This window comes from Lethenteron reissneri, chromosome 44 (genome assembly GCF_015708825.2).
Source record: "Lethenteron reissneri isolate LAM-NWPU_2019-01 chromosome 44, ASM1570882v1, whole genome shotgun sequence".
NCBI classification, from domain to species: domain Eukaryota; kingdom Metazoa; phylum Chordata; class Hyperoartia; order Petromyzontiformes; family Petromyzontidae; genus Lethenteron; species Lethenteron reissneri.
The window spans coordinates 4,748,292-4,770,367 of NC_083822.1; the positions used below are offsets into that span (position 1 = coordinate 4,748,292).

The 22,076-nt window shown below is 49.5% G+C and overlaps 1 protein-coding gene across 4 annotated transcripts in view; it reads right to left on the reverse strand.

Moving 5' to 3' along the window:
- Nucleotides 1-22,076, reverse strand: part of LOC133353504 (uncharacterized) — a 35,756-nt gene that overhangs the window by 9,202 nt on the left and 4,478 nt on the right. For 3 of the 4 annotated variants that reach the window (XM_061569797.1, XM_061569796.1, XM_061569795.1), the window contains exons 2-10: nt 21,118-21,348; nt 15,350-15,457; nt 14,550-14,681; nt 13,224-13,428; nt 11,989-12,083; nt 11,368-11,433; nt 10,607-10,781; nt 4,654-4,764; nt 1,515-1,763 (exon numbers count right to left, since the gene is read on the reverse strand). In XM_061569797.1, the coding sequence (XP_061425781.1) occupies nt 1,515-1,763; nt 4,654-4,764; nt 10,607-10,781; nt 11,368-11,433; nt 11,989-12,083; nt 13,224-13,428; nt 14,550-14,681; nt 15,350-15,457; nt 21,118-21,279 (1,303 nt within the window). In that variant the 5' untranslated portion in view covers nt 21,280-21,348. The remainder of the gene's footprint in view (nt 1-1,514; nt 1,764-4,653; nt 4,765-10,606; nt 10,782-11,367; nt 11,434-11,988; nt 12,084-13,223; nt 13,429-14,549; nt 14,682-15,349; nt 15,458-21,117; nt 21,349-22,076) is intronic. The other variant, XM_061569798.1, reaches the window with a different exon arrangement.

Below are 22,076 nucleotides of genomic sequence, written 5' to 3' on the forward strand. Positions count from 1 at the left end.
CATGACGAGACCAGCGTGCCTGAATATCTTTACACATATGTAGAGGAGTAAAATGGGGACGTGACGTCATGTGTGCCGTTCAGTGCGATGACGTCACGTCTCCTAGAGTACTTAAGGGAGACCCCGTGACGAAAGCGGGTGCACTGTGGGAACGGGTAAGAGTAGAAGGGTGAAGAGGGAACCAGGGGTAGAGAGGGATCGAGTAGTGAGTCTGGGGAGAAGCCGGTGGTAGCCGATAGAGGTGCTCTCTCTCCGGTCGGTGGAGTTGGCAGAGTCCCCAATCCAACACGGAGAGAGAGACCGGAGCTAGCCAGGCAGGGACCAGGACTCAGTGTAGGACCCCTAGCCCCTGAGAGTTGTGTACCCTTGTGTGTTATTGTTAACCTTTAATAAACCCTTGGTGAAAGCCCTTAACTTACCTCCGTCTCCGAGTGCGTCCGTGGGAACTTCTCTACAACTGGTGTCAGAAGTGGGGTGAAATAAGTTACCTGGACTATGGAAGGCCAGGTCATGTAATGAAGGGGTCTACAAACATTACATTGGTGTCATACTGAGATAGTAACAGGCACGCGCTTATTGCCCAAGCTCAATCCAGTTACTGAGGGGTTGCGCAATCAGAGGGGAGGCTGAGCTCGTCGCTGCCTCACCTCTCGCCTCTCCTTGTATTTGCAGCGGAGCTCCGCAAATTTAGCGATTTTGACTATAAAATGTATTGGAATTGTACGTAAATTACATTAAAACACAGATCAGTGTAAAAATCTTAATATTTATTTCATGATATATTTTTTCGTAACAGCTATTTTCATTGGCGTATGGCAGGTGAGGCTCTGCCTCTGGTGTGCTTGCACACAAACGCGGATGTACACATTGAATAGCAGTTGCTATGGGTATCTACACACTCCGATGTGACTTCCAGCTGTGCTCCTCGAACAAATATCTACGTTTGTCTGGTGACTTTTATTGTGCTCATTCGTCTTGCAGTCTCCTTTACCTTACTCGAAATAAGTTAGGGCTAGACTAACACTGGCAGAGTGGTCGTCTAGGTAGAGCTAAACCTTAGTGGCGAGTTGGTTCGGGGTAGAGCTGGTGCTCGTCGCTGGTTCGGGTTAAAGGTGGGGCTTGCATTTAATTGGCCGTTGTGCTCCACCCCCAAATCGCATCAGGTGGCTTTTATCCGAATTCAACTATCGTCTCGATGTTGCCCGTACAGCAGGTGGAGGGCACATAGAGCATTTATAAAATAGTAAAACTTGATAACTCATTAAACCGTTTGTAACTTTGTGTAATTGTAACATGTTGCCATCGTGAAATACACCGCTTTGAAATTGGGTCCATCTTTTTGAAACGCCCTGAATATATCACGACTGCTTTTCAGTTACCGCGGTCAGCGCGCTTTACCGGCGCTCCCACATCAACGCCCGGAGGTCTCGAGACTCGCTCCCGGAGACCGCCACGAGTCCGGCTGGCGGCGTTCTGCCGGCAGGACGAGCGAGACTTCTCGAGATGGCTCTTACCGGACGAGAGCAGCAGGGTGGCGGAGACGCCGGGCTGCGCGGCCGCTGCAGGCGATGGCGCGACGGGGTCGAGGTCGAGCAGCGACAGGGGGGAATCCCCGAGGGCGCGTGCCGCGACTTTCACCTGGGGCTGGGCGGCAGCGACGTCGGGCCACTGCAGCAGGTCGACGGCGGTGGTTTGCGCGACCGGAGCGGCGGGGAAGGCTCGGGGCGGAGCCGCGGTCGGTGCGTCGTCGCCCAAGAGGTCGACTGCGAGGGACAAAAAAAATAAATGATTTTTTAAATATTTTCACGCTTTATCCATCCCCCGCTGGATGACCGCCTCCTCATGCCCTGTCGGTCGTGGGATTGGGGGGGGAGCGTTCATTGACCGACCACACTTCACCGTTGTCGGTGCTGGTCGGTAAAGCGACCCAGGACCGGTTCGGATATGTTTGCAGTGGTAGGGAATCAAACCCAGGTTACTGGGTTCACAGTGCAGTGTGGTAACCACTGCGCCACTCCTGTCCCCATGGTGTCTATCACTTGACCGTAAATACAAAAAGAAAAACCATCTTCAAATATGTAACAACATTGTGTCTGTTAGGCGAACCGTTTTTTTCTGATTTGTATTCCAATCGTGCGGTACCTGCACCTTGCTACGAGATCAAGTGCCAGTTCCGACCTCTCCCAGAGCAGCTTATCGGAGGCCCTGTGCTAGACAATGACCTGCAGTAGGAGCTATCAAACAACTGTTTCGTGGAGATCCCTTCCAGTGATGTTATTCTATCCACTAGTCCTGCCACATACAGGAATGTTTGTCGCATGGCACTTAACAACCTCCACTATTTTACATTCTCACATGCAATATGGAATGTATCCAAACGATCTGACAATACAAATGTATTGTCATCTGTGATTTCTATGCAGCCATCGGTGACCGGGCTGATAGACCGGTCACTCTCTGTAATTGACGACCCAGTTTCACCACAGGTGGCTGAATCCCAGATACAACCTGTCTCATGGCACCAATAAGCGTCAAGGCAGAACACAATGGAGGGTGTGGTCCACCTGTAATGGGGAAAGCGGCTGATGAAAATTAGAGACAGCTTCAACAAGCAAGGTGTCAGTCACCGTCAGTGCGGCCGGCTTCCTATAAATAGGAACCCAGCCACCCCCCACCACCCCCCCCCACCACCACCCCCCCCGCCACCACCACCGCCTCCACCACCCCCCTCCCCACCACCACCACCACCGCCCCCACCACCCCCCCACCACCACCTCCACCGCCACCCCCCCCACCACCACCCCCCCTACCGCCACCCCCCCCCACCACCAGCACCACCAGCACCACCAACCCCCCCCACAACCACCACCACCCCCCACCACCAATACCACCATCCCCCCACCACCACGACCATCCCCCCCAACATTCCCCCCCGACCACCACCACCCCCCTCCGTGTGTCTGCCCTGTGGGTCACATGGCATTTTCTGCCTACGATGTTACGGCTCTTGTGTGTAACCAACCACCTGGGTCCTCGCTGAGAAGCAACCCTTGTACAATGAATAAATAGGAGACACTGTAATTTTATACGGTGTTTGGTCACGGTCTGAATAAATCACGGCTGCTTTTTTTGGTAAACAAGGAAAACGTAGAATTATATTATTTTCTTGTTTGTGGGACATTAAAAAGTGGAGTAGAACCCTTATCTGTAGTTCTATGGGTGGGGGGGGCAATATCGCAGATCCTATTGTCTGCGGGCAGAGGTCGCAACCGGGTACCCGGTACCCGTACCCTACCCGATACCCGGCTACCCGTACCCGGCCGGGTACGGGTAGCCGTTTGCGACTCTGGTGCGGCCGGGTATGGGTAGGCCGTGAGTCACTGGTGAGTAACCGTTTGTCACTCATTTCGGGTAGGGTACGGGTAGGGAACATTTGCGACCCTGGTGCGGCCGGGTACGCGTAAGGAATCAAAACCCGTTTGCGACCTCTGTCTGCGGGGTTATCTACAATTTTATCCACGGCGTAAAATATCGTAGACAACCCCGAGGCTAACAGGAATTATTTGCCACGTGACTCCTCTTATCTGCGAAATAAATCGCGGATGTAAAGATGTCACTCTGTGACAGTTATGGGAAAAGTTGCGGATAATCTCAGATGAGAGGAAGAAAGAGGGCCATAGATAAATCGTTTACGCAAACACTGCAGCTGCTATGGATGAGAGGAGTTGCAAGGAATAGGACCACGGATACGATTACTTCTGTATAAGCCATTACGCACCACGGGGGTGGGATATTAACTACCTCACCTGGTATGCAGGAGGTCGTGTGTTCGATTCCGACCCTGACGCCTGTTGTATATATGGAGTTTGCATGCTCTCCCTGTGGTCGCGTGGATTTTTCTCCAGGTCCTCCGGTTTTTCCCTCCACATTTAGAATCAATATGCGTGTAATGTCTTTGGCTGCTATAAATTTCCACGTGATAAGCAACTTCGTTGAGCTATCATTTGGGGACAGGACGCTAATTAATAAGAGATATATAACTCGGTGGGCCTTACCTGGTTAAATAAATAATAACATAATTTTGCTTTATAGCTTTTGCAAAAATCCAGATTCGCCAGCAGGGCTATGCGACCGGTATCGGTCCGTGGCCTGTTAGGAACCGGGCCGCACAGCAGGAGGTGAGAGCGGTGAGTCTGCGCGTGGCCCGCCCGCATTGTTTTATTATTGACCACTTCCATCCGCGCCTCTTTGCCGCACTGCGCACTTGTCTCAGTCACAGTGTTGGTAAGCCCACAAGCTCTAACTCCGAGCCACAATGAGTAAAACACAAACGTCGCTGGAGAACTTCTTTGAAAAGGGGGAAAGACCCAATGATGAACACCCCCCCCCGGTCCGTGAAAAAATTGTCTCCCACGAAACCTGTCCCTGGTGCAAAAAAGGCTTGAGGACCGCTGAATTTTACACCACTGCACGACGCCAATTCACAATTACACTCAAGTCGCCGAAACGTCTGGAAATGTACGTCCGAACTGGCCCACAGGTGGACACTGGCCGTGACTTGCCGAGTCTCAACGGCTGAGGAGTGTGGGGGGGGGGTGGTTCTGCGTTCGGCCATCGTGGTGGCACGAGATTAAGAGTCAAGCCTTTGCTCACCTGACGCACACGCTGGCGCCGGTGTCGACCGCTGGGGCCCTGCCAGCAATGAGGCCCAAGGATCGGGGGCAGGGGAGGCAGCCCCAGATGGCCTCGCGGATGACTTGGAGTCTGCGGAACACGAGAGACGCGGACACGGACACTGATCGCCCCGTGTGTGGAGACGTTTCGCGCAATCGGGGTATGTGCTGTTATCAAGCGCTGTTATCAAGCGTTGTTATCAAGCGCTGTTATCAAGCGCTGTTATCAAGCGCTGCTATCAAGCGCTGTCATCAAGCGCTGTTATCAAGCGTTGTCATCAAGCGCTGCTATCAAGCGCTGTCATCAAGCGTTGTTATCAAGCGCTGCTATCAAGCGCTGTCATCAAGCGCTGTCATCAAGCGCTGTCATCAAGCGTTGTTATCAAGCGCTGCTATCAAGCGCTGTCATCAAGCGCTGTCATCAAGCGCTGTCATCAAGCGTTGTTATCAAGCGCTGCTATCAAGCGCTGTCATCAAGCGCTGTCATCAAGCGCTGTCATCAAGCGCTGTCATCAAGCGCTGTCATCAAGCGCTGTCATCAAGCGCTGTCATCAAGCGCTGTCATCAAGCGCTGTCATCAAGCGCTGTCATCAAGCGCTGTCATCAAGCGCTGTCATCAAGCGCTGTCATCAAGCGCTGTCATCAAGCGCTGTCATCAAGCGCTGTCATCAAGCGCTGTCATCAAGCGCTGTCATCAAGCGCTGTCATCAAGCGCTGTCATCAAGCGCTGTCATCAAGCGCTGTCATCAAGCGCTGTCATCAAGCGCTGTCATCAAGCGCTGTCATCAAGCGCTGTCATCAAGCGCTGTCATCAAGCGCTGTCATCAAGCGCTGTCATCAAGCGCTGTCATCAAGCGCTGTCATCAAGCGCTGTCATCAAGCGCTGTCATCAAGCGCTGTCATCAAGCGCTGTCATCAAGCGCTGTCATCAGGCGCTGTCATCAAGCGCTGTCATCAAGCGCTGTCATCAAGCGCTGTCATCAAGCGCTGTCATCAAGCGCTGTCATCAAGCGCTGTCATCAAGCGCTGTCATCAAGCGCTGTCATCAAGCGCTGTCATCAAGCGCTGTCATCAGGCGCTGTCATCAGGCGCTGTCATCAAGCGCTGTCATCAAGCGCTGTCATCAAGCGCTGTCATCAAGCGCTGTCATCAAGCGCTGTCATCAAGCGCTGTCATCAAGCGCTGTCATCAAGCGCTGTCATCAAGCGCTGTCATCAAGCGCTGTCATCAAGCGCTGTCATCAAGCGCTGTCATCAAGCGCTGTCATCAGGCGCTGTCATCAGGCGCTGTCATCAGGCGCTGTCATCAGGCGCTGTCATCAGGCGCTGTCATCAGGCGCTGTCATCAGGCGCTGTCATCAGGCGCTGTCATCAGGCGCTGTCATCAGGCGCTGTCATCAGGCGCTGTCATCAAGCGCTGTCATCAAGCGCTGTCATCAGGCGCTGTCATCAGGCGCTGTCATCAGGCGCTGTCATCAGGCGCTGTCATCAGGCGCTGTCATCAGGCGCTGTCATCAGGCGCTGTCATCAGGCGCTGTCATCAGGCGTTGTCATCAAGCGCTGTCATCAGGCGCTGTCATCAGGCGCTGTCATCAGGCGCTGTCATCAGGCGCTGTCATCAGGCGCTGTCATCAAGCGCTGTCATCAGGCGCTGTCATCAGGCGCTGTCATCAGGCGCTGTCATCAAGGCGCTGTCATCAAGCGCTGTCATCAAGCGCTGTCATCAGGCGCTGTCATCAGGCGTTGTCATCAGGCGCTGTCATCAGGCGCTGTCATCAGGCGCTGTCATCAGGCGCTGTCATCAGGCGCTGTCATCAGGCGCTGTCATCAAGCGCTGTCATCAAGCGCTGTCATCAAGCGCTGTCATCAGGCGCTGTCATCAGGCGCTGTCATCAGGCGCTGTCATCAGGCGCTGTCATCAGGCGCTGTCATCAGGCGCTGTCATCAGGCGCTGTCATCAAGCGCTGTCATCAAGCGCTGTCATCAAGCGCTGTCATCAAGCGCTGTCATCAAGCGCTGTCATCAAGCGCTGTCATCAAGCGCTGTCATCAAGCGCTGTCATCAAGCGCTGTCATCAAGCGCTGTCATCAAGCGCTGTCATCAAGCGCTGTCATCAAGCGCTGTCATCAAGCGCTGTCATCAAGCGCTGTCATCAAGCGCTGTCATCAAGCGCTGTCATCAAGCGCTGTCATCAAGCGCTGTCATCAAGCGCTGTCATCAGGCGTTGTCATCAGGCGCTGTCATCAGGCGCTGTCATCAAGCGCTGTCATCAAGCGCTGTCATCAAGCGCTGTCATCAAGCGCTGTCATCAAGCGCTGTCATCAAGCGCTGTCATCAAGCGCTGTCATCAAGCGCTGTCATCAAGCGCTGTCATCAAGCGCTGTCATCAAGCGCTGTCGGCACTAATTCGGTCATCAATTTTTGTCTTCTCAACTGGCGACGTTGTAACATCACACTCGGGGCCGGATTAAGATTGGGCTACAGGGTACTGTGAGGCCCCCGGTAATATTTTCAGAAAACAAAGTTAAAGAAAAATAAAATGTATTTTTACAAGGCTAACAACAAATAAAATGTCAGCATTCACAAATGAAATAACTTTGCAATTAATCTCTGGAGGTCCTCCAGCTGGCAGAGGCCCCTGGGCTGCAGCCCCTAAAGCAGGGGTCCTCAAACTACGGCCCGCGGGCCACATGCGGCCCGCCAAGGACATTTATCCGGCCCCCCCACCTCCCAGGACTCAGAGGAAACCAGGGCATGTGGGAGGGGCCAGCTGCGCGGTGACTTGTGGGCAGTGAAAGCCGGAAGCTGGTTCGTGGGAGAGAGAGCGCGGGAGACGTGACAGACTGAGCATCACAGCGCAGCCACAGTCTTTTAGAGCAGAGGCAGCTTGGAGGAAGTTGGCAGCATCATTACCCCCCGAACCGAAGAGGTGAGACAGATGACACCCACATCCCATGGTCACTAATTGGGCTGCGCTGGTGAGCACTAATTGGGCTGCGCTGGTGAGCACTCATTGGGCTGCGGCGGTGGGCACTCATTGAGCTGCGCTGGTGAGTACTGATTGAGCTGCGGCGGTGGGCACTCATTGAGCTGCGCTGGTGAATGGTTCAATGGGCCAATTGACTGGACTTGCCCCCCAGGCCTAAGGCTGCCAGCCCTCCCCTGGCTGCACTTGACTAGCTCTGCCTCGCTCAGCTCCCTCACTTGCCCCTCGGCTCCACTCCCAGTGATATTCTTGTGTGCTGGGGATGTACTGCGATCTGTGAACAAAACTGCAGGTGTAATTAACTTTTTAATGGCACCCGCACCAGTGTGAGCCTGGGGTAAAAGCGGAGTTCCCCCAGACTGCATTGATGGGCAGTGCAGTCTGTATGTCTCTGTGTGGGCAAAGTTATTGCTGGTATATTGTTTTTTGTAGCGCTGTATATATATTGGTATTTTACTAATAGCAATTTTGACTCCCTAGGAAACAATGATGTCAAGAAAGAGAAAAATTGACTCGGAGTGTAAGATATTCAAAGAACAGTGGACTTATGATTACTTTTTCATGCAGTACAAGGAAAGAGCTGTGTGTCTGATATGCCAGAATATAGTGTCTGTGTTCAAAGAATACAATTTACGTCAACACTATGAAACTCAACGTAAAGATAAATATGATTGTTTGGTCGGAGAAAAGATAAATATTAAACTAAAAAATACATTAACAACTCAGCAAAATACTTTTGTGAAGCAGAAGCAGCTAAATATTTCATCACTGCGAGCAAGTTTTCAAGTTGCCAAGCTAATAGCGTGCACTGGCAGACCATTTATGGAGGGAGAATTTGTTAAAGAATGCCTTCTTTCTGTTGCCAAAGAGATGTGTCCAGAGAAGGCCGATTTATTTAGTACAGTGAGTCTTTCAGGACCTACAATTACACGGAGGATTGAAGAAATGGGAGACAATTTGCATCAGCATCTTAGACCCCACCATGCTCCTAGCATGGTGGGGTCTAAGAAAGGAGTAATTGCTCGCATTAACCAAGAGATGGACAAACATAACCATTCTCATCCAATAGCCATACACTGCCTCATCCACCAACAAGCGCTGTGTAGTAAATCACTGAAGTGGGACTCTGTTATGAAAATTGTGGTATCTTGTCTTAACTTCATTAGAGCTCATGCACTAAACCACAGACAATTTCAGGAATTTCTGTCTGAACTAAATGTTGACTATGAAGATGTTCTGTACCACACAGAAGTCCGTTGGCTGAGTCGAGGGAGAGTTTTGAAACGTTTCTATGACTTACTTCCACAGATTACAGCTTTTCTGCTTTCAAAAAACAAAGAAGTACCAGATCTCAATGATGCAGAATGGAAATGGCACCTTGCCTTTCTGACAGATGTAACAGAGCTACTCAACAGTTTCAATGTGCAACTTCAAGGAAAGGGGAAGCTCCTCTGTGATATGCAATCACATGTCAAAGCATTTTAAGTAGAATTAGGCCTCCTCATCAAACAAGTTAAGGAGGAAAACTTATGCCATCTCCCCACAACTCAAAATCTGTTAGCGGAAAAACCATTGGTTGCAATTCCCAAACAAAACATGTGTGATTCACTGGAAAATTGCAAAAGGAGTTCCAATTTAGATTTAAAGAGCTTCATCGCCATGAACAGGACATACAGCTTTTCCGTAACCCATTTTCTATTGACATTGAAAATGTGGATACAATTTACCAAATGGAACTGGCTGAACTGCAGAATTGTGACTCTCTGAAAGACGCATTCAAGTCAAGCAGCCTTCATAATTTCTATGCATCTCTCCCCTCTGAGACATATCCTCATCTCAGGAACCATGCACTCAAAATGGCAACCATCTTTGGCAGCACTTATGTCTGTGAACAGACTTTTTCCAGAATGAAAAATTTGAAATCTCCAACCAGATCTAGACTAACGGATGCACACTTGCATCACTTGTTACGACTAGCAGTGACAAATATGGAACCGGACATTGACCATCTCATTAGCCAAAAGCAGGCCCATAGTTCCCATTGAAATACTGGCAAGTTTGTTGATTTAACTTTACTTGTTCTTCATTTTAAATATTGTATTTGTTCCCATTTTGTTTCTTCACTTCAAAATAAGATATATGCAGTGTGCATAGGAATTTGTTCATAGTTTTTTTTACTATAGTCCGGCCCTCCAACGGTCTGAGGGACAGTGAACTGGCCCCCTGTTTAAAAAGTTTGAGGACCCCTGCCCTAAAGCCTCGTGCCTTCACCCGGCACTGATCACACTGGGTACTCATTTAAGGCTGAGTCGACCTAGTAGAGGCCCGGGACCGGTTCAGAAATGTGTTGCTCATGTACGCCATGAACGGAAATCGGACTCGGGTCGCCAGATTCGTATAGCACCGCTCCTCTGAAAATGCACGCTCGCGCATGCCGACTCCGTGCCACGTGGTCACTCGCTTCCAATGGCAGCCCTGGGCGAGCGCAAGTCCAGTTATGTATTGCGAGCCTTGAGAATTAACCCTAACCAATTAATCGATCCATTGCACCACTCCTAATGAAAGTTCGCATCCCATGGATACTGAATACGATTTTATGTTGTACAACGAAGGATATGTGGCATTGTGGACAGGTTAGTGTCTTTGGTATTTTCCTCCAATTTTATCCCAAATGTGCCAACGGTATCACGTCACGAGGCAACGGATTCGTTCGTATCACTCGCAAAGCCGTGCAACCGTTCATGTTAGATAACCATCCCACTGAAGCAAACATCACGTAACTTCTTCTGAGTGAGCTGTTCTGACCTTAATTTTTGTTTTAAAAAATCGCACAAATTCTATCTCAGCTATGTTAATCCGCACCATGTCTCGAGACGCGCATCCCTTTGTGTTGGCGAACTGACCCGCTGAAGCGGACACCGCAGAACTACTTCAGCGTCTCAACGCACCGGTGGCGGCGGGGCTTGCGGGAGGGATGCTCCAGGGGTCGTTCTGAGCGACCGAGGGGGCGACCGTGTCCCAGACGTCCAGGGGCTGAGTCTGCTGCTGCTGCTGTTGCTGTGGAGCTGTGGACCCCACAGTCAAAGGGGAACTGAAGCAATCTCCGATGTCGAGCAGCGGCAGCTGGGGAACAGCCGAGGGAGGGGAGGGGGTGGAAAGGGGAAAGCGAATCGAATCAAACCCACGCCTGTCAACCCTCATCAGTGCCCTAGCTTATTGCACACCAATTCAGACCTTATTGGTCACCCCGTGCCCATCTAAATCTCAATATCCCATCGCAAAGGAGAAATACAAACAGATAGACGAACATATTTTGCTTTGCCCGTACTGAAACGTCTGTACGCCGTGTGGACCTGAGCACCCAGTTCCCCTGTACACGGCTAACCACGTGGGTTGACGTGTATGCAAATCACGAGTACGTTTGGCATTCAAGCAAATAAAAAGGATGTGTTCACTCTTTATGCGTTACAACTTAGAGAGTGCTGTTTGTTGCTGGCTGTGTGACGTTTCGGCGCCCATGAGCCTGTGCTCAGAACTGTGTTGAAGTATGGGGGCGATGTTGCGATGTGGATGAACCCAATTAGGCCTTTTTTTTATTTTGGACCGCAGCGCCGGCATAGAGGAGGCCTTCATCCAGCAATTGATTTACAAAGTGTGGTCAATTATAATTATTATTCGCAGTCTTATTAGGCTCAAGTAATGATATTACCTCGACCATCGCGGCTTCCTTGGTTGTCGCGGTGGGCTGCTCGGCTCTGATCTCCGCACGTGGCTCCTGGTTAGACAATCGACAAAAGCAAAAATGTGTGAGACGGTCTAATTATAGCGTGTGGTGCAACCACATTATTACACATACCCCACATCCCCCAGTGTGTGCACGCGCATCCATTTTGTACAACCAACGTTTGATGTGCCCCCCCCGGCACATTGTGTGGGTCGTGGGAGCTATTTAACCATACTTCACCGCGCAGGTCAATGTAAGGGAGCATGAGCCGTGGAAGCACATGAGCACAGAGCAGCAATGGAATAATATGCATGACCGTCTGCTGCCGATCATGTTGCACCCGCAGCAGCCTACGACAACCCGTGTAGCATTGCTGGGTCGTCATTCTGCGTGCGCTATCCCAGGCTTAAACCCGCTTAGCTACCGAGACCCGACGAGATCGGACCGCATTGCCGGTGAGTTGGTCGCGCAGGGTCATCGTGATCATGTTCAGATCCGTGGTGATGCTCTGCATCGTGAAGTCTGCGGATCGTGTGCTGTTGTGCACTCGGAAAAGCTAAGCCAAAAAAGTGTGGTGGGTTTCGTTGATCGGGTTCAGAACTTCACCTGCTCTGCCGGCACCGAAGGATCGGCTGTTTTCTCCTCTGCCCGATGAGGCTGTTCTCCATGCTCTGTGCCGGCAGCCACTTGGGGAGACGATGCTGTGGTAGCCACACGTATAAACAATCGTCAGTTCATTACTCGGTAGTGCCAATGATAAGATGCCATTCCGATTACCATAGTGTCCACTTTATTAATTACTTTGTAGTGCCTAAGATAAGATGCCATTCCGATTACCATCGTGTCCACATTATTAATTACTCGATAGTGCCTAAGATAAGATGCCATTCCGATTACCATCGTGTCCACATTATTAATTACTCGATAGTGCCTAAGATAAGATGCCATTCCGATTACCATCGTGTCCACGTTATTAATTACTTTGTAGTGCCTAAGATATGATGCCATTCTGATTACCATCATGTCCACATTATTAATTACTCGGTAGTGCCAATGATAAGATGGCATTCCGATTAGCAGTCTCCAGATTACAAGTCGCATATTTTCCCCGGCATTTCAAGCAAATGTATTGTTATTCTGCAAAGCAGGAATTCCAATCCTGCGGAGACAGAACGTAATTTCGTTCATATTTTCCGTTCCCCGTCGTGCTCCATGGAAGCGAGTGATGAGTTTGTGTGTGCGGAACTTGAACAATTGGGAGGGCCGGTTCAGAAAGTCAGGAACCGGTCGCAGCTCGCAAATCAATGTTGGGTAACGGGCACACTGATTGAGGGGCACACTGATTGAGGGGCACACTGATTGAGTGGCATGAATGGGGTCACCGCGGGGTGGCCGAAGTGCGTACATTTGCCCTCCTTGCTCAGTGCAAAGGGCAAAGTTCAATCCTCACTCCACCGCGTTGAGTCTCCACTAGAGCGAGCGTCTAGGGGTATTTGGTCTCTACACGTAACCTGGGCGATCAATTTCATCATGGTGAACTCATTAACTTAACACCGCTGGGTGGATAGAGGCGGGGGGGGGAGATTTAATAAACTTGCCCCATTGTTTCATCAACTGCTTCGTCGCGACATGAAATCGAACCGGCGAATCTGCACGACAAGTCCAGTGCGCTGAGCATCACGCCACGACAGCTCCTTTCGTTCCCAGTTAAAATATATATATATATTTGCTGCCCTTGGCATATCTCCGTGTGTGTTTCTATTTATTTGATTAAAAACCAGACAAACAAACAACGATTTCGACGACCCAAACGTGGGAGCCCGCGACGCGCGTCTGCCTACGCGGTCGCTGAGCGGCGGGCGACCCCCCGGAGCCTCCTCCGTCTCCTCCATTGGACGATGTGGAGCCCAGCGCCTCCCTGGGCCCGGGGCTGCGACTGAGCCCCCCCAGAAACTGCGCGGCGCCCCCGGGCTTGGCCTTGCTCTGCGCCATGCGCTCCTTCGTCTTGAGCGCCAGCTCGCGCTTGGACTGGAGCAGCGCTTCGTCCTGGTGGCCAAACGGCAGCAACAGCAGCAGGATGCAGAGAGCGTTCAGTCCAGGCTGAATCCACCCGTCCCCCACCACCACCACCACCTCTTACGAATAATCACAATGTAACGCAATTTTTGTTCCTGGGTAGTAAGTGTTATTTTCGAATTGCTTATGCCACAAAAGTAGAGAAAATGGCTATTATTCACCACGAGCTTTTGTGACCAGGACTTTGTGTGAAGGAATGACACAAATGCACACCACGTTTTCTCATTGAAAATAGGTACATTTCAAAATATCACTGTCCTGGTCACAAAAGCAAAGTTTGTGGGGAGTTTCGATTTAAAGCTTTCGTGACTGCAGGGATTCATCTTCTTGGTTCTTTCGGTAAAGTCACGTAGAAGGGAAGTAATAAAATAATAAAAATAAAACAATTCTCACGACGTTTCGGCCACAACGCAAGCAGCCGTCTTCAGGTGAAAACCAGGTCCGTCGAGGCGACAGAGTCTGACTCTGTGGCCGAAACGTCGTGAGAATTGTTTTATTATGTTTTATTTTTATTATTTTATTACTTCCCTTCTACGTGACTTTACCGAAAGAACCAAGAAGATTTGTGGGGAGTAATAGCCATTTTCTGTACCTTTGAGGCATAAGCAATTCGAAAATAACACTTACTACCCAGGAACATTTTTTTTTTCATTTCTTACACCGTGTTATTAATGTAGTGGATTATTAACTTTGCTTTTTGTGTCCTGGTCACAAAAAGCACAATTTGTGGGGAATAATAGCCATTTTCTGTACTTTTGTGGCATAAGCAATAGGAAATAACACTTACTACCCAGGAACAAAAAGTAATATTTTGCTTGTTACACAGTGCAATCCACCAACCACCTGCACACAAACCAATCTCGTCCGATCCATCTTGCTCAGCGGACGTGCCCTGCGATGCATTCCACTCATTGGCTGCCACACAGGTGGGCTGCATTTGATCCTCATGGAAATAACAGGGTTATCAATGAGCTTCATAGCTCATCGGATTCCTCCGGTATAAAGCTCCCGATTCTGCATGGTCGACGGAATCGGACAGACCGGAGCACCCCCAGCCCGTGACACGCGTCGAGGATTAACGCCGCGCACACCTGCAGCAGAGCCACCAGCTGCTTGGACTTCTCGCGCACGTTCACGCCGTAGTCCTTGCCGTCGCGGTCCACGAAGCGGAACTCCTGCAGCATCTTGAGGCCGGACAGGTGCTCGCGGCACTGCTCGGTCACCTGCGGGAACGGGCGAGCCGGGCGACCCTGGTTTGCGAGGAGGCCCTGTCGCTTCGTCTCGGCGAGGACGCAGGAGAAACGTGGGGAGGGCTTTACACCTTTACATAACGCCGAATGCGCAATCAGAATGAAAAGTGAGGAGGTACGATATGTAGAGACACGTGGGCACATCTGAGCTCGTCGTGCGTTGTGCGGTTGTTAATCCACGGGCGAATTAAGGAACTCCCACGCCGTGTCGGCCATCAGGGCCGTTTGACTATCGCCAGCAAAACAAGAGTGGCGCTTTGACAAAGATTGTATTCAAACGTGGCCACTGGACGGATCAAATTATTACCGAGACAGCTCATCCTCCTCTTCAGACGTGCCCTCGACGCTTTCCACGACTTCATTCAACATCGCAGTGCGACAACACTATGCTCAAACTGCTTTGAGACCTCATCAGGCGGTGAGCTCGGAAATCGAGTGACAAGAACGGTAAGAATGTTGACATGAAACTGCCACGAAAACCTACATCTTGGGTTGAGAGTCCTACTGCTAACATCTCAGATTCCCGCGCGGGGGGGGGGGGATCACTACGATGACGTTTGTGGTGGTGATGTTCTGGCCGTACAAATGATCCCCCGTGACCTTCCCTGCACTCTCACCACCACCACTGCCACGCCACGAACCTTCTCGTTGCCAATTTGGGTGAGGCATTCGAGCAGCACCAGCGCCTTGTAGACGTGACGCCAGTTTCGTCCCCCATCGCTCATCCTCTTCCACAGCATGGTCATCACCTGCGGAGCGAACATTCGCACGTGGCGCCACTCGTCAGCCGCTCCATCCACGCAGGGTTCAAGGCAGAGTCAAGAGTGAGTGATTCGCACTCAAGAATTTGAATGGTCGCTGTCCGTGGTGCTGAATAAAAGTGGGTCAATTTGTCATTAAATTTTTTCGCCGTCAGGCCCACTGAGCTCTGTAGCTCTTTTTCAGAAGAGATCGAGTCACAAATGATAGCCCAACAAGTGGCTTGTCACGTGGAAATTTATCGCAGCCAAATACCATAAACTCATGTTTCTAAATGTGGAGGGAAAAACCGGAGAAAGCGGAGAAAAATTCACGCGACCACGCAGAGATAGAAATGCAAACTACAAATATACAGGCATCAGGGTCGGGACCGAACCCACGATCTCCTGTACACCTGGCGAGGTAGTTAACATCTCGCCACCATGGCGCCCACAAATTAGGTAGCCTCTTGGTCGAAATTTCTAAATCGTAGCTTCGAAAAAATGTCTGCGTTATTTATTGATGAAGTTTTGGTTTTCACGAACACACAAAACTGAATGCATCATCCCAGAGTAAATGGCAATGTCCTTTTGTGTACGTCCCACACCGGGATTTTACAACGATTTTTGTGAAACCCAGGCAGCTCTTGCAAAAGAGACAATGTTGTTTCATGTGTCTCAATCAGTTTATTCAATCTCCTTGGTAAACAAAGAATACCGATCAAGAAAGGTGGACAGATGATTTATATCAGAATTACAGCCGCAATTGGTTGACTTACTATGTCCGAGTAAAAAAGTCATGTCATGATTACACTATCCGAAGCTTTCGTGACTGCATGAATTACTCTTTGGTTCTATCGGTAAAGTCACGTAGAAAGAAATTTCACAATTTATTACATATTAAAAGTGTCTGAAATGTATGTCCCAAATTGTGGAACTGCCAGGTGGGGTCATTCGTTGTACCACAATGACCGTGTGTGTCTCCCTGCTCAATGGAACCTTGAGTGATGCTCATCTCTGATGGCTACCTTTGAGTCAGCTGTAGAAAGTCCACATTCACGCGGCGAGGGCCAGTCCAGACAATTAAATCCACTGTTATGGACTGCCCACAAAGTGTGCAGAACGCACGTAAACTGCCCCGATGTAACAGGCCGTAGTATACCCACAGGCCGAAGTATACCCGGGGTTAAAACGGCCTAGGCTAGATTATACCCGAGTATATTATGGCCTAGGCCAATTTATACACTGGGGTATATTATGGCCTAGGCCACATTATGCCTCTCTAGGCCAAATCATACCCCCATGATAGTGATAGTGTTGAGCGATATAAACATGAATTCGCTGTGTCCATGATCTCGGCATCTGTTGCCCAGACTCTATCACGAGAGATACCAGAGGTGTTTACATATTCATTGACATATTGATCCAAGTAGTCCTGTAGTTCTTAGTTCCTAACCCTAACCCTATTCCGTGACTTTCGACAACACTTCAATGGAATTTCACGCGTATTCCACTTCACTGGCTTCGACTGCTTCTAAAAATTCTTCAATTAGTCTAATTTAGATTCTTACTTCCATCTATACGCTTTTTAGATATCGATTGAAGTTCGTTGTCGGCTGTTCTCTCTATGGATAATTGCCTTTGAACTTTCACATGGGGTATATTCTGGCCTGGAGGGGTATGGTCTAGTTTAAACCCCCGGGGGTATAGTTTAGCCTATAGGACACTTTATCCCCCCAGGTATACTCTGGCCTGGGCCAAACTATACCCCCCGGGTTTAATCGGGGCAGGGGTTATTTAAGCCTGTTACACCGGGTTTAGTAATGTACATTCTTCATTTAATGGACCATCCAAGGCGGTTTCCTGCTCAATTAAGGATGAGGCAGTGTCCACCTGCTTTGTATGGCCCTGAACCAGGAGTCAGAATTCCACATTTCACTGACAGGAACGGGTCAATCATTATAAGCATATTCATATTTAAAAATATTATCATCCATGTGCTTCGTATTTTCATTCAAATGTATTATCCATCACGACGGTGCATAATACACTTTGCACCACGCTGCTGTACGGTGTTGTATGTGGAGGTCTCTGGCCCAGAACATCAGTGTGCCATGTATTTGTCAGATATAAGGAAACATTTGACAGCGTCTGACAGGAAGCCCTATGGGCTGTGCCGCACCGATTTAGATTCTCGCAAAAAAATTGTCTCGCTCCTTAAGGCTCTGGATCAAAAGTTCAGAAAGCATAGTGATACAAAAATGACGAACAGACAGAATGGTTTCGAGGCCGGGATGTCCGCTGCTGTCACCAATTACTTCCAGCATCTTTCTTGAGAACGTGATCACGCACCGCAACAGCTTGTGGTGGATTTGACAATGCAAGGGCGAATCAAAAAGCCTAAGATTTGCTGATGATATTGACATGCAGGGCTGAATATTAGCATCACGTAGGAGACGAAATGGTCGACAGGCATCATAAATGTGCCATGTATAGACGGAGCAAAGCTGGAGTCAATCACTTCAAGAAACCTAGACGCACGATCCGCACCGATGCAAGATGCTTTTTTTGACTTTTACTTTTCTTTTTACCTCTTACCTGGAAAATCCCTTGAGATGGAATATTTTATTTCGCAAGGGCACTCATGCAGTAAGGTTCCGACTTTCTTTCCACCTGCCAGATGCCACCAAAGGCTTTCTTGAAGTCAACAACACCCGCATTGACGGACAATGGGACATCATATGGAAAACGACAACATGAACGCTCCAGACAAAATGCCCTCGAGGTTGGCTCTCTCTAAAGCTCCCTCCGGTAGAGGACTTTCCGCCAGCAGCGCAGCGATGAGCAAGTGATTGCAGGGCAGGTGCACTTTTATTAATAACTATGATGTTGCGTTGTCGAGTATCTTAGCGTCCATCATGAAAATTGCATCTTGCAAGCAATCGCCGAGGTGCCACAGACAATCTGGCAGCCAGCATCCAGGCAGTGAGCCGGCACAATTACCCAAGCTTTGCCGCCCTCTAAATATTAAGATGTTTTCAGTCAAAGAATGAGTGTTTCTACCTTTACTTTGATCAACAGACCACACCTTGCCCAATGAGAACCCAGACTTGGGTTTTCTGTTGTTCAAAAGAGCCGTCCATAAGCCACAAAGCAGACTAAGTCTCTATTTATAAGTACTCACTGCACATATTAATAGGCTGGTGCCTGGGTGGTGAGATCGCACCACAAAGCCGTGAGTTTATAAATGGCGACGTGTCAAGAGCCACGTTAATTAAGGGGGGGGGGGATATGGACCACAGTGTGAACAACATATCCACACTTTAGGATATTTCAACAGCCCCTTAATGAGTGTTTTGCACACGGTGAGAAAATAGAATAGCCACACCTAAGGTGATAAAAAAAAAACATCAAAACGGATATCCAGGGCTGACAGATCAGCAATCCACCTTGCTGTACATAAACAACTTCTGGGCTGCACCTTCATATATAACCATAAAAATAGTGGTGAGTTTTATAAATCGCGTTGTCGTTCATGCAATTCCAACTCACAATGGCTGAGGAACGAGAGGCAAGCTGGAAGGCAGCCAGGTGGCAAGCCGATGGTGGCGAGCCGATGCCCACAATTGTCTAAGCTCTGCAGTCTTGTAGTAGTAGGTTTTTACCCTTTAAACTGGTACTAAACTGACACCTTTATACAAGGCATCATGTTTGCAATAACCACAACACAAGTAGTCAAAATGCAAACAAAAAGAAACAACTCTGATAATGATAATAATATGCACTGTCCTTGAAGTTGATTGGTCCACACCCGAGACAGCTTTCCTTAGAGCCTAGTCTCCATTGGTGTTGGACCAGATGACACCAAAATGCCTTGTATAAAGGTGTCAGTTTTGTACCAGTTTAAAGGATAAAAACCTACTAATATATTTTGCCACTGGTAAAGGAGGTCTCATAGTGTATCTGCAGTCTTCTATGTATTAAGATGCTCCAGCCAATGTAATGAGTCGGTACACCTCTACTTATATGAACAGGCCACATCCTACCACATCTATGCCCTGGCGATTGGGTTACCTACACCACTCGTTTCATTCCAGCATAGATGCCAGTGTTTCGTGTACTTCTGGATTCTTGGGCAGTCGGAATGTATATGCTTTTTAAGGTTTCCCTAGTTAGTGAACTGCACTATGAACCCGGGTGACCCGAAATTGATTCCCCGTCACGGCCGATGTTAGTGGCGAGCGGTAACTGAGCCCGTGCCGAGTGCTACCTTCACCCAGCCTCATCAACCAGCGTGGTGAAGTTTCGTAAAACAACCATCGTCACCAGCACAGTGTGAGCTTTTCATTCAGCAGTGGATTGATAAGAAGCCGTGAATTGCCATTGTTATTATTGTGGCTGTCGTCTATGTAAATCCGTGTTCTGGCAGCAAATAAAAATAGGCACCCGGTTGTTTGCTGCCCGATTGCATCTGTGTTGCTCTTTGATGTGTTTGTTGTTTCCCACATCTCTAGACCTCTGGTCTTAAACAATCGGCCAATCGCTGTCAACGAGCGACGTAGCTATTGAGTGTGCAGGCAGTGCAATTGCACCCACAGGTTGAAGGGTGCCCAGGCACTGGGCTATGAAGGAGGGGGGGGGGTAGAAGGGGGAGGGGTTAAAAAATGGCTGGTTCCCCCCCCCCCCCCCACTTCATTTCCTCCACTCGGTGCCCATGACATGCCAATAACATGCTTCGCCACTGCTCCCACCACACGCAATGGGATCTGTCTTGCATGTGGCCGGTTTCTGGGAACGCTTGTCCAGCGCGTGTTCGTTTCCCCCGGCAGTTGATTCATCGGCCGCGTGACAGCGTCCCGTTCCGAGGCGCACGATGACGCGACGTCACGTGACGCATCACGTGCGGCGGGCATTGCGTCACAGGACGGCGTCGTCGGCTGGTGACGTCACGGCGCGTAACGAGGTCATCCGTCGCCTTAGCGCCGCGTTTTTGTCGCCAAGTTTTTTTTTGCTTTAAAGCGAGAAACCCTTGGACGAATAAGAATAGGTTTTACCCTTTCTGGCAATCAACACGGGAGGTGTTATGATGTTCAAACACCAAATGGATACCTGTTGCGAGGCATCAAGTCTGCATTAACCGCACGCAATTGTGGCAAAACATGCAAAGAAACGTGCTCTGATCTGACACGCATTGTCTGTGGAAACTGATTGGCCTCCACCAGAGACAGCCTGCTTCATGGCCTCGTCTCATCGCCAATGTTAGACCCGAGAATGCCAAAAGGCGAACAGTACAAAGGCAATGCAAGAATAGCTCGCGTAGAGCCGTCATGTCTATTTGGTGTGTGAACATCTCAACACTTGAAAGCGTAAAACCCTATTCCTATGTTTCATCATTTTTGATGCTGGTCCCAGATGATACCTTTTGATAAAACTGGCCAATTTTCTCTAGGGCACTTTGGCAACAGCTACGCAACTTGAAGCTCAACTTTTGTTCACTATTTGACCATCCCTACCAGGCTCATGGTGCACCCCCCCCCCCACCATCGACGTTACAGACAGACAGACACACCCGATGCATTATCGCGTTCAACCTTCGTTTGTTGGAAAGTGTTTTTTCTGTCAATCCAAAGTGGTATGTTGACGAACAATCGCCGCGTGCGTCCGCAATTCACCTCTTCGTAAGCGACGCTGTTGTAGGTCAGCTCGGCGATCTCTGCCATCAGGGAGCTGGACGGGCCCCAGGGGTCATTGGAGGTCGCTTCGCGCACCTTTATCTCGGCCTCCGAGTAGTTGTTGACAATGTTCTTCACCTGACGCCGCAGAGAGAAGGCCATCTCTCCTGTATCCCGCTGCTGCCGCTGATGCTGATGCAGCTGTCCCCTTCTCTGGCTCTTGGCTCAATTCTGAGAAAAGACGAGAGCGACGCCATCAGGGAAATAGGTTTCGTTAATGTCACCATCATCGCTATCATCCTCATGGCTGTCAACATTTATATCCCCCCCCGCCGTCAATAGCAGTGGCCTACAGTCGCTCAGGAACATGTCACCGAGTATTTGCTGCATTGGGATACTTGGCCAATCCCAAACATGATGATCACTTTGCATGTGGGAGTCTCCGGAGAACACCCGCCGTGCATACGAGGGGCTACAGCACCCAAAGTTCCGCCACCTCCTGCCCACCTTCTGGCCACCTCGCAGCTCGTTGGGCTTTGAGAGTTTGACAAATCTCTACGCGATTTACCAACCCTTGCCTCCAAAGTGCTACATCACAGGCAGGGCGTTCCGTCTCAAGCGGACTCAGCTGATAACGAGCATCACCACTACGTGAAGTTTCCCTCATCAGTCGTTTATATTCATCCGAGTAAAACTGTAGAATGATTTATTCATTCAGCTCTACAAATTAAAGGCAGTAAAACCTAAACTAGATAAATGTCTCCAACGGCCAGCTCTCAATAATTGGCGGAATACATCATTTTGAAGGTCAGTTATCAGAAAAATGTAATTGGACAGCAGAAGTTTATAAGATCCAAAAGTTCATCACGAATAAATAATTAACATCAATGTGACAGGAAGAATGTAGCCGCAGTACCATATGGGGTTAATGAAAAATACTTGTGTTTGTATGATCTTCA